General features: G+C 42.6%; 1 protein-coding gene across 7 annotated transcripts in view; it reads right to left on the reverse strand.

Moving 5' to 3' along the window:
- The window catches only part of USP45 (ubiquitin specific peptidase 45), a 93577-nt gene that overhangs the window by 51208 nt on the left and 29251 nt on the right, over positions 1–13118 (reverse strand). For all 7 annotated transcript variants that reach the window (XR_003999548.1, XM_030555997.1, XM_030555999.1 and 4 more), the window contains exons 6-8: positions 12324–12472; positions 10531–10626; positions 250–380 (exon numbers count right to left, since the gene is read on the reverse strand). Coding sequence is in view for 6 of the 7 variants with exons in the window: in XM_030555997.1 (XP_030411857.1) it covers positions 250–380; positions 10531–10626; positions 12324–12472 (376 nt within the window). In the remaining variant the exon portion in view is untranslated. The remainder of the gene's footprint in view (positions 1–249; positions 381–10530; positions 10627–12323; positions 12473–13118) is intronic.

Raw genomic sequence — 13118 nt, forward strand, 5'->3', positions numbered from 1 at the left:
CACCATCCAAGTGTCTCCGAAGTAGCAACAGTTCCATCACTTGAGTTATTTAAAAATGAGTGTATAATATACTACTGCACTGAAAGCAAGGAGTAGTGACTTAATATATCTTGAGATATTATTAATAATGCCAGATTATGGGCTTATATTTTAGCCTGACTCACATTAATCAATACATTAATATTTTTTAACTAGAGATTGCACCCTTTGTAACTTTCTGTTAAAAACAAAACTACTGATTACACTTACTTTTGACAGAGCTGGCTGAACAAAACTTTGGGAGAAAGAGGGCCTTTGCCAGCTTCCCTCATACTGTGAAGGAACAAGAACATGGCTGAAGTCAATGGTCCAGGGCTTGAGAGGTTCACCACCAAAGGATCCTTTGGAACAAAAGTTGAATTATGTATCAGTAACATGGATGCCACTAGCCGATATAACTGATGCACAAGACTTGTTTTGTAATTAATACATTTACATTAAAGATCAATGTAACTGATAGTAAGGCTTAAAAAGTTTAACTCAATGGTTAGTAATTTATACATCAATTTCAGTTTAGTTTATCCTGACTGAATTAGTCAAAGAAAAATCCCATATACACCTTTGTTTCTTAAAAGAATAGCTTCAGAATCAAGCAACTTTTCATACTGACATATAAATTGTTGGTTAGTATTAATTCAGGTGGTGAGGGGGGGAAGTGGCTACTAACTGAAGATTGAAGTGAAGTTTAATATAACTTAGTGGAACATATAGTAATAAATTTATTAGCATTGTTTTCACATATAGATATATTCCTCATTAAATGGTCAGAAGGTCTAGATCTGTCCCATTTTATTTTTTCTCTTTTTTAAGTCAATTGCCATTTACAGCGTGGGTTTGTGATGTTGGAATAATCCTGTCAGGGTATGGCTACACTTACAGTTTTGCAGCGCTGGTAGTTACAGCTGTGTTAGTACAGCTGTGTAGGGCCAGCGCTGCAGAGTGGCCACACTTACAGCAACCAGCGCTGCAGTGTGGCCACATTTACAGCACTTGCAGCGCTGTTGGGAGTGGTGCATTGTGGGCAGCTATCCCACAGAGCACCTCGTCCCATTTTGGCGCTGTGGCTTGTGGGAAGGGGAAGGAAGTGTGTGGGTCTTTCCGCTTCCTGTTCCAGCGCCCCGTGGTGCTTTGCTACACATTCCGAGCAGTTTGGCGGCATTGTGATTCTGCAGCGCGATTTCTGCGGTTTTTGTTATAAATGGAGCCTGAGCTGCTGAGGACCTTGCTGATGAATGTTGCCAGCACATCACGCATGGCAGTGGAGCTATTCCTTCAGCTGCAAAGTGAGAGTGACAGTGACAGTGAGGAGTCAGACGATGATATTGAATCGCCTGACGGTGAAGACACTAAATTGCTTGTGGCAGCAACAGACGTGCTCAGCACCGTGGAACGGCGCCTTTTATAACAACCCCTAACCCAGGACCGAGTTATTGAAATCCTCAAAATTGGTTTGAAGACCTCAAGCTGCAGAGAATCCACCAGCAAGCGACCCATGCCCCACGCTGCAGGGGAAGGCGAAAAACCTCCAGGGCCCCTGCCAATCCGCCCTGGAGGAAAATTCCTTCCCGACCCCAAATATGGCAATCAGCTAAACCCTGAGCATGTGGGCAAGACTCACCAGCCAGCACCCAAGAAGGAATTCTCTGCAGTAACTCAGTTCCCATCCCATCCAACATCTCCCCACAGACCATTGAGCAGACCTATCTGGTGGTAATCCAAGATCAATTGCCCAAATTAACAATCCTATCATAACATCGCTCCATATACTTATCAAGCTTTGGGATGACGAGCAGTGGCTGCAGAACTTTCGGATGAGAAAAGCCACTTTCATGGCACTGTGTGCTGAGCTCGCCCCTACCCTGCGGCGCAGGGATACGAGATTGAGAGCTGCCCTGCCAGTGGAGAAGCGGGTGGCTATTGCAATCTGGAAACTGGCAACTCCAGACTGCTTCCGATCGGTGGCGAACCAGTTTGGAGTGGGAAAGTCTACCGTTGGAATGGTGCTGATGCAAGTTTGCAGGGCCATTAATCGCACCCTGCTAAGAAGAACTGTGACTCTTGGGAACATGCAGGACATTGTGGATGGCTTTGCAGAAATGGGTTTCCCTAACTGTGGAGGGGCAATAGATGGGACGCATATTCCTATTCTGTCACCACCCCACCTGCCATCAGAGTACGTTAATCGCAAGGGGTATTTCTCCGTGGTTCTGCAAGCGCTTGTGGATCACCGTGGGCGTTTCACTGACATTTACTCAGGATGGCCTGGAAAGGTGCACGATGCACGCATATTTCGGAACAGTGCCGTTCAGGAGGTTGAGGGCTGGGACTTTTTTCCCAGACCGCAAGATCACAGTAGGGGACATCGAAATGCCCACTGTGATCCTTGGAGACCCCGCTTACCCCTTAATGCCATGGCTCATGAAACCGTATACAGGGAAGCTTGACAGGAGCAAGGACCGGTTCAACTACAGGCTGAGCCGGTGCAGAATGATTGTGGAGTGTGCTTTTGGCCGTTTGAAAGCTCGCTGGAGGTGTCTTTATGGGAAGCTAGATTTGGGGGAAAGCAGCATCTCCGCTGTTACATCCGCGTGCTGTACCCTCCATAATATTTGTGAAGGGAAGGGTGAAAGATTCAGTGAGGAATGGACCTCCGAGGTTCGACGCCTAGAGGATGAGTTTGCTCAGCCAGAGAGCAGGGCTAATAGGGAGGCCCAGGAAAGGGCTTCAAGGATTAGGGATGCTTTAAGGGAGCAATTTGATGCTGAGAGCCAACAGTAATGTTTGGTGCATTTGATGTGCTTTGCTGTACCTTGGGGTACAATATTTACCACTTCCAGCAATAATATAACGTAGTGAAAAAGAAAAAAATCCTTTATTCAACATACAGTACATAAAAGGCAAGGGGGTTGGGGTGGTGGACTGTACATTCACAGGTTTGAATATGTCCTATTTTGATCACTATTCAATGTCTGCTGCACTTCAGGATTACTATGCTGCAGGGTAATGGGGGTGGAGTGAACAGGTAAGAATTATAGTTATCAGGGCTGGTAGGTGATCGTACAGGTGTTGGGGGCAGCTGGGTGTAATAAGAAACTGGCTGCTGGAGATAGTTGTTTTATGGAAATATTGGGGAACAAGAAAGAGGGCTTTGGGAGGGCTGTGGGTTACAACGGTACATATTTGTCTGCATGGCTACGAGAGACTCGAAAGACTCAGTTTGGCGAGCCAGGAGGCTTATCATCTGCTTTGTGGTTTTTTTGGCAGACAATGCCTTTCTCCTGCTTTCTGTTTGCCTCCATTCATGTACACTCTGTCTCCATTCATACATTTTCTCTCTCCATTCCTGTGTCTTCCTACTTTCTCTATTGTAGTGACTCATAACTGATTTGATCAATTCCTCTTTTGATTTTCTGGGATTTCGTCTCAAGTTCTGCAATCTACGTGAGGCTGGTGATCTGGCTGCATTAGTCAAGGTCACTAGAAAAAAAGAGAGATAGAACCATGTAATACACAGAGGCTACATTGTTTATTATCACACAGTGAAGGACTTTTTAGACTTTTGGTGGCATCCTTCTCACATACCTCACATAACACAGAGAGGGCAGGGAAGCTAAAGTCATGGCGAGCAATGGGGTGAGTGGTTTTCCCCCGAGTTCCCCTTGGGAGTGGGAATTGACCGATGGGTCACTGGGGTTTATCTGCAATGGCTACAGGAGGTAGCTGGTGTCCTGAACAGGAGACAGTAGTGAACAGGAAGGTGGTGGAGCTGCGGGGGGGGGGGTTGGGCTTTGGTACGCGTTCACGCCGTCCTGCTGGGGGGGGGGGTGGGGGGGAAACGCACCGCGGTGCTGGATGCCTGCTTGGAGGGGGGTGCATAACACCGGAGCACACCGCGTGGCTGGCTACGTGCTTGGAGGGGGGGTTAAACAACAGAGCACAATGGGCTGGGGAAACGCGAACCTGGCGCCCTGCACTCAAGTATCCCTAAATTCTCAACAGGGTTTCCTACTGCCAGACATATCACTGCTGCGTGTTACCTGGGAAGAGAGGGAGGGTCTTCTACAGCAATGTGGATACCGCCCCAGCCCCTATGCAGCTTGCCTGTGTGCAGCCATGGTCCCCCCACCCCTCGCTGCACAGTGGATCGGACGAGTTAGCCTGACCAGGACAAGGACCACGGTGGCTCTCCCGATCAACTTGAGAAAGCAAATTGCAAACGCTCTGGCTGCAACTTTTCAAGAGATTACCGAGGCAGATTACAGAGACGTGATAGAGCAAATCAATGGGCTATTCCACGTTTAGGCATGCATGCAGGCAGCCATAACCCAAACCCTCCTCTCCCAAAACATAAAAATCTGCTTACCCCGAGCACGATCCTGTTTCTTCCTCACCATCAACTTCCTCCTGCTGCGACTGGCTAGCCTCCTCCTGGCTTGAGAAGAGCTCCTGGCTGCATGTGTACTGGGACTCCGGGGTGTCTCCCTCCACGCCAGTACCCTCACTGTCGCCTTCCTCTACACCCTCCCCCACTTCTCCCTGCTCTGAACTCTCCATCGTGGTCCTCGGATTGGCAGTGAGGTCACACCCAAGTATGGCATCCAGCTCCTTGTAAAACCTGCAGGTTGTGGGGGCAGCTCCTGAGCGGCGATTTCCCTCACGAGTTTTGCAGTAAGCACTCCTCAGCTCTTTTAATTTTGACCCTGCACTGCAACGCGTCCCGTTCATGGCCCCTTCTCATCAAGAACTGCGATATCTGACCATAGGTATCATAATTTCTCCTTCTGGAGAGCAGCTGTGCTTGCACAGCCTCCTCTCCCCAAACACTTATGAAGTCCTGCAGCTCTGCATTGGTCCATGCTGGGGCTCGTTTGGTGCGTGGAGGCATGGTCGCTGATTGATTGATTGACTAATTGCACTCCACACCTGGCTGACCAAACAGGAAGGGGATTTTTAAAATTCCCGGGGCATTTAAAGGAGGGGTCAGGTGAGCCCAGGACAGTGGAGTTTGCATGATTACCAGAGAGGCTTCTAAGGTATGCTGGGATACCTACTTATGCCACGGAGGTCAATAAAAACGCTGGTGGGTGTCTACACTTGCTGACCAGAGCTGGATCACCAGCACTGGATCCTCTACACCCGAGGCTCGACCGGGTGTACAGCCAGCTCTGCAACCAGGGAGTTGCAGCGCTGGCCGTGCTGTGCAAGTGTGTACACATCCTAAGTTGCAGCGCTGTAACCCCCTCACCAGCGCTGCAACTCTGTAGTGTAGCCAAGGCCTCAGATACTTTAGAATCTCAAGTGTTGTCAGCACAGCATCTATGCGTATTTCTCACTTCTTTCATCTAAGACTGGCTTCCCAAATTCAAGGCTTGAGTAAGAAACCACACCAAGATGAAGTCAAAGGAACCAAACAATATAGCTCAGCTCTTACTTCTCTTCCCTGTGTTCTGTACATTCTTGTGCTATAGTATTTTAGTAGACATCAGATTTTGTAATTTGTAATTTTTCCTCACCTTCTATCTCCTATTTGCAAAGCAATAGCAATTAAGAAGGAAGGGAAGTAATCTAAAATTATATGACCACCCACCAAACACACTACTGTAACAGACAGATGAATTATTTGGTAGCAATACAATTAACTATATCTTTCCTATAAAATTAATGATTTCATTTTAGACTTCTGGGACATCGTAGTTGGCTATTACAGGCCCCTCTCCATTTTCACCAAAACTAGCTGTCAAGCATATACGAGTCTTCTTCTAGCCTTAGTCCCATCTTTATTGGGTCAGCTCTTGGAGTCCTCCTTCTTCATTCCAGTTTGTCTGGAAACAGTTCCTCAGAAACTCCACAGCTAATCAGATCCTTTTGTATGACATTCATCCATCTAGTTGGGGGTCTTCCAACCCTTCTTTGACCCTTCACTTAGAAGTTTAACACCCGGTTTCCAATGCATTCTTCCAGTCTTCTTTTCACATGAGAAGCCATCTAGGACTGGATTCCGTCCACTTTCCTATAATAGGTATCATTTTTATACTTTCCCTAATTTGTTTGTTCCAAGTATGGTTTATCCTTGTAACTCCAAGGATCCATCTTAACATTTTCATTTCCACTGTATTCAAGATATGTACCTGTCTCTTCCTCAGTGCCTAGCGGTCAGACCCATACAAAAAAGTACAGGCATGATTACCATCTTGTAGATCAGGGGTCAGCAAACTCTGGCACACGGATCACCAGGGTAAGCACCCTGATGGGCCGGGCCAGTTTGTTTACCGCTGTGTCAGCAAGTTCAGCCGACTGCAGCTCCCACTGGCCATGGTTCACTGTCCCAGGCCAATGGGGGCGGCGGGAAGCAGTGCAGGATGTGCTGGGACAGTGAACCACAACCAGTGGGAGCCACGAGACATAAAGGGTAACAAGAAAACATTCTACAATTACATTAGAAGCAAGAGAAAGACCAAGGTCAGGGTAGGCCCGTTACTTAATGAGGGGGAAAAAAACAACAACAGAAAATGTGGAAATCACAGAGGTACTTAATGAATTCTGTGTTTCGGTTTTCACCAAGAAGTTTGGTGGTGATTCGACGTCTAACATAGTGAATGCCAGTGAAAATGAGGTAGGATCAGAGGCTAACATAGGAAAAGAACAAGTTAAAAATTACTTAGACAAGTTATGTCTTCAAGGCACCAGTGCCTACTGAAATACATCCTAGAATACTCAAGGAGTTGACTGAGGAGATATATGAGCCATTAGCGATTATCTTTGAAAAGTCATGGAAGATGGGACAGAGTCCAGAAGACTGGAAAGGGGCAAATATAGTGACAATCTATAAATAAGGAAATGAGGACAACCCAGAGAATTATAGACCAGTGACCTTAATTTCTGTACCCAGAAAGACAATGGAGCAATTAATTAAGCAATCAATTTACAAACATCTAGACAATAATTAGGTGATAAGTAATAGCATGGATTTGTCAAGAGCAAATCATGTAAAACCAGACTGATGGCTTTCTTTGACAGGATAACAAGCCTTGTGAATAGGGTGGAAGTGGTAGATGTGGTATATCTTGACTTTAGCAAAGCTTTGAATACTGTCTCACATGACCTTCTCATTAAAAAATAAAACATAGGGAAACGCAACCTAGATGGAGCTACTATAAGGTGGGTGCATAATTGGTTGGAAAATCGTTACCAGAGAATAGTTATCAGTGGTTCACAGTCATGCTGGAAGGGCATAACGAATAGGGTCCCGCAGGGATCATTTTTGAGTCTGGTTCTGTTCAGTATCTTCATCAATGATTTAGATAATGGCATAGAAAGTACACATAAAATCTGTGGACAATACCAAACTGGGAGGGGTTGCAAATGCTTTGGAGGATAGGATAATAACTCAAAATGATCTGGACAAAACAGGAGAAATGGTCTGACATAAATAGGATGAAATTCAATAAAGACAAATGCAAAGTACTCCACTTAGAAAGGACCAATCAGTTGCACGCATACAAAATGGGAAATGTAAAAGCAGCAAAGAATCCTGTGGCACCTTACAGACTAACAGACATTTTGGAGCATGAGCTTTCGTGAGTGAATACCCACTTCGTCGGATGCATGTCCGACAAAGTGGGTATTCACCCATGAAAGCTCATGCTCCAAAACGTCTGTTAGTCTATAAGGCGCCACAGGATTCTTTGCTGTTTTTCACAGATCCAGACTAACACGGCTACCTCTCTGATACTTGAAAAATGGGAAATGACTGCCTAGGAAGGAGTATTGCGGAAAGAGATCTGGGGGTCACAGTGGACAACAAGCAAAATGAGAGTCAACAGTGTAACTCTGTTGCCACAAAAAAGCAAATATGTTCTGGGATGTATTAGCAGGAGTGTTGTAAGCAAGACACCAGAAGTAATTCTTCCTCTACACTCTGCACTGATTAGGCCTCAAGTGGAGTGTTCTGTCCAGTTTTGGGTGCCACATTTCAGGAAAGATGTGGACAAATTGTAGAAAGTCCAGAGAAGAGCAACAAAAATGATTAAAAGTCTAGAAAACATGACTTATGAGGGAAGATTGAAAAAACTGGCTTTGTTTAGTCTGAAAAACAGAAGACTGAGAGGGGATATGATAAAAGTTTTCAAGTACATAAGAAGTTGTTAAAAGAAGGTGGGAGAAAAAAATTCTTCTTAACCGCTGAAGATAGGACAAGAAGCAATTGGCATAAATTGCAGCAAGTCAGATTTAGGTTGGACTTTAGGACAAACTTCCTAACTGTCAGGGTGTTTAAGTAGTGGAACAAATTGCCTAGGGAGGCTGTGGAATCTCTATCATTGGATATTTTTAAGAGCAGGTTATACAAATACCTATCAGGGATGGTCTAGATAATACTTAATTCTGCCATGAGTGGAGGGGACTAGACGATCTCTCAAAGTCCCTTCCAGTTCTACAATTCTATGATTTTGTATTTACCGATTCTGATTCCATTTCCTCAAGGATGCACCTCCATCTTTCTAAATCTTCCACTCTGCTCTCCCCCAAGCGTACTACATCATCTGCAAAAAGCACGCACCAAGGTGCCACTCTCTTGATGCTTTCTGTAAGTGCACTGAGCACCAATGTCAACAAGGGGCTTAGTGAAAACACTTGATGATTCTGACTCTTATTAGAAACTATTCCATTTCTCTACATGGCCTCACAGCACCCTCATACATATCCTGAATGAGTCTGATATAGCCTTCAGATATCTGTTTCATTCTCATATACTACCTGATGAATTCTCTCAGAATGTGGTCATAAAAGTCTTCTCAAGATCGATAAATACCATCTGCAGGGTTTTCCTCTTCTTATTTTCCACAAGCAATCAATGCAATGATTGTATTGATGTCAAGCATATATGATAAAAGGCCTATTTCTTGCATCAACTACTTAGTATATGAAACTCAAGTGAAAGTTTACATCACACTCTTGTGCTCTTAGATCTGCTTTACTCTTATTCCCAAACTACCACCATCTGCACCTTAAATCAGTGGGTAGGAGAGATACATAGCTTCCTCTGCAGCCTGTTTCAAAACAGTACTAGCCAGCATTATGTTTCCTTAGCCCTTGGAGTTCATAGATGTTAAGGCTAAAAGGGACCATTACAGTCTGCAACATACAGACTGAAACCTCTCGAACTACTAGAGAGGACGTCTCTCTAAAAGATAAGCTTTATGATGCATAAATGCATATGGTATTCTTATTTTTATAACAATAACAAATAAATAATAATAAATAAATAATAACAATAAAGGGAACTTGAAATGCAAGTAGAAAGCCATCAGCTTCAATATTATTATTGTTTATACAACTGTAGTGCTCCAAGGCATAAACAGATCAGAAGACAGTCTCTGCTCCACAGATCTTGCAATCTTGAGAATATAAGCTTTCATTAAAAATAAGTTACATTTCTAACCCTTACGGTTGCATAGGTATCATGTGAAGCATGAACCGAGTTTAAATCAGTACAATGCTGTCTTCCTAAACCTGCTGGCAGAAAGCTTTAGAGACTCTGTTGGTGCTCAGAGCTAAGTTATCGATATTCACTGCTGCTGATCAGAATCCTGTGAGCAGCAGTGAAACTGACAAGAATCCTGTTAATGTCACACTGTATTTCAAAAAGCTATGAGGAGCAGCAGAGGCAGGCAATGGAGCAGAAGTGTTCCAAAGCAGAGAAACAATGTGTATGGTAGAACAGAGTCTCACCACCAATCCCACCCTTCTCCCACCAACCAGAAGGCTGCCAGGGTGGCATAGGGAACAGGAGAGAATGTTTCCACTTTGTTCCATGGCCAGATAATGCATGCAGTAGATGGATGGAGAGAAAGGGGTGTCAAGTTTATTAGATATTCACTAACCAGGGTCTACAAAAGAGAGGAGACCCTAAAAAAAGTCCAGGAATAGCAGCCCAATAAAAACCTAAGCAACTTGAGGAACAGGAGTTTGATTTCTGACTTGGGGGCTGCCCTGAGTAGTGGAGCCTCTTATACTGCTTTAGTACTCTGGCTATTCAGTGTTTGGTAAATTTCACAAATTTTACACAAAGGGCTGGGGATAAATTGGAATGAAATTTTTTAAAAAGTTAATGAAGCACAAACATACCATTTCTTGTATTGTGCATTTAATGAACTGAAAAAAATCTACTACATAACTCTCCTTTCTTTCACTACTACTTCAGGTCAGGCATTATTTGCATTCAGTTATGCTCCTGCTTTAGTTTAGCAGAATATCAAATGGTGATAATTCTTCCTCTTTTAATGTTGATTTTACAATATTAACTCTACAAAATAAGTGAGGTTGTATGTATTGTAGACTAACTGAGAACTAAAAGACAAAAGAAATTGTAGATCAAGGGTGTGATCATCATCAACTACTCTCAGCCTACTTTACCTTTTATAGACATTACTCTGATCTGGGTTTCTCCCATTGCACATTTCACACAAACTGGACCTCTTACTACACACCTACCAATTGCGCATCTTCAGCTTGACTGATTTTTAACTTTATTCCCTTTTCCTTCATCTCATACATTAGTTCATTTAACATGTGAGTCTGTGCCAGATTCTTAAAGAGAAAAACAAAAGAAAAAGTTAGACACATAACTAGAACATAACTTCTTCAGTCACAAATTCTAACTGCTGGCATGTACAAAATTATATTTAACGGAAAGACTTCAGAGGGTATTGAATCAGGCCCCAGGAAAAAAGTATCTCCTACAGGAAATAGGTCTCACTGTTATAAAAGGTGAAGTCATCGTTGGTAGGTCTCTAAACAAAAACAACAGAAGTAGTTGGAACAGCAATAACACTGTCTCTATACTGGTTTGTTTATTGTTTTCATTTATTATTTTTAACGATGAGTTTTCCTGTTTGGCTAAGGCCTGGTCTACACTTAAAAGTTAGGTCAACACAGAAAAATCAGTCAAGGGAGTGGAAAATCCATCCACTGACCAACATAACTATGCCAACCTAACCCCCAGCGTAGACACAGCTATGCTGATGGAAGAATGCTTCTGTTGATGTAGCTACTGTTGTTCAGAGGTGGTGTTCTTATATTGATGGGAAAACCCCTTCCATAGGTATAGCAACATAGCTATGCCAGTATAGTCTCTGTAGTGTTGACATATGCTTCAGAGGGCACTGTGACTTAGCGTAACAGCTTTTGGTCACATCCCTGAATATATAATATAAAACAAATGAGAAAAAGTCAATAATTCAACATACCTGACCTTTACTAAAAATACAGACAGAGAAACAATGTTGGCTTAATGTGACTTGGGCTATTCTACACATAGATTTCGTACTGGTATAACTATTTCCACTAGAGGTGTACTGTTTTTCAAAATGAATTAGGCCTGGTCTACATATAAATGTTAGGTAAACATAGCTATATCAGTGAGGGGTGTGGGGGAAAAACAAACACCACACCTTTGATCAACATAGCTATGCTGATTTAACACCCCATGGAGACACAGCTGTGTTGACAGAAGTATGTGTCTGTCAACATAGCTACCATCATTCAGGGAGGTGGTGTTCCCACACTGATGGAAAAACCCCTTCCACTGGTATAGGCTGCATTTATGCTATATTTATGTCACAATAGCTATGCCAGCATAATCTCCGTAGTGTAGCCAAACCCTTAGTTATTCCAGTACAACCCTAGTGTGGATGCAATTATATTGGTATAAAAGTGCTTATGCCAGTATAGCTCATGCAGTGTAGCTCTTCCCATTAGGGAAGAAACTATAAATACTTTTATACCGGAATACGTGTATTCATGCTGGGAAGGGGGAGCTTATAATAAAAGCAATACAATTCTTATGTGTAGACAATGCCTAGGTGCTCAACATCCTAACTCATGAGTAAAACACCCTTTTCACTCCTGCAGGTAGGACAAGTTCAGTGCATTACTCATGGCTACTTAATATGGAATTGCAAAGATCACACATTGAATTGTAACTGAATACAGCTACAACCCACACACAAACACGATGTGTAACACCTCACATTTTCTTCTGTCTCATTCATTTGTAAAGCACTGCTGACACAGTGTTTGTTATTGAAGAAAATATTTTTTGGGGAAAGGGGAGGCAAGGAAGAAGGAAAGGGTTGGGAAAAAGTTGTTAGAATGAAATGTCAAAAAGCAATAACTGAAGTGATAACATACAAATATCCTTTACAAAATTCACATTTGTAATGATTAAATGAAATATTTCTAAAATGCTAACAATAAGGAAAGCTGGTGTCATTTTTGCATCTTACCTGCATGACAGCATTAAAAAAACATGTATTTCCTAAATTATTTATTCCCTTAACTGGAATTGACACGCCATTTGCGGAACTTCTTCCTTTCAATGTTTCACTTCCTTCATTATTTTCTTCACGAAGTCGTATAATTTTTGATGATGAACCTATAAATAAAGCTATACATTAACATTAAGTGACCCAAAGATAAGCTATTTATGATTTGGATATTTAGCATGAAATATTGATTCCCATTACCTAAAAGTGACAAGTTTGCTTGATTGAACAGTTGGATTTAAAGTTATTAGGAAAAAAAAAAAGGAAAGGTTGCAAACAAGCTAGCTTTTATGTAAAAGCTATTTCCAGTACTCAATATGAGATTGTTAAATATGTCTGATATGGAATATTATATTCAATTGCTGAGATGTCTACTTACCAAAAATAATAGCTTAACACTGTATAGATTGTGAGCTCTTTAGGGCAGGATCTGTCTTTTTACTATACAAATGCACCATGACTACCACAATGAGGCCCTACACCCACCCAAAAAGTACTGATACAAGCCCTAATCCTGAAAACTTTTACAGACATGGTTTACTTAATGCAGAAGAAGTAATTCCATCGACTTTAGCGCTTAACTAAAGCTAGCATGTGCATTTAAGTGTTTCCAGAAATGGGATCTTACTTATACCCTGTTTCCTAGTTCACTCTTTCTACTGATTTATTTATTTATTGCAATGTATAACATACAACCTTTGCTACTGTGGGTACTTTTGACTTTCTTTAAAATAACAACACAACAAAAACAAAATC

The sequence above is a fragment of the Gopherus evgoodei genome, chromosome 3 (genome assembly GCF_007399415.2).
Source record: "Gopherus evgoodei ecotype Sinaloan lineage chromosome 3, rGopEvg1_v1.p, whole genome shotgun sequence".
Classification (NCBI taxonomy): Eukaryota; Metazoa; Chordata; order Testudines; family Testudinidae; genus Gopherus; species Gopherus evgoodei.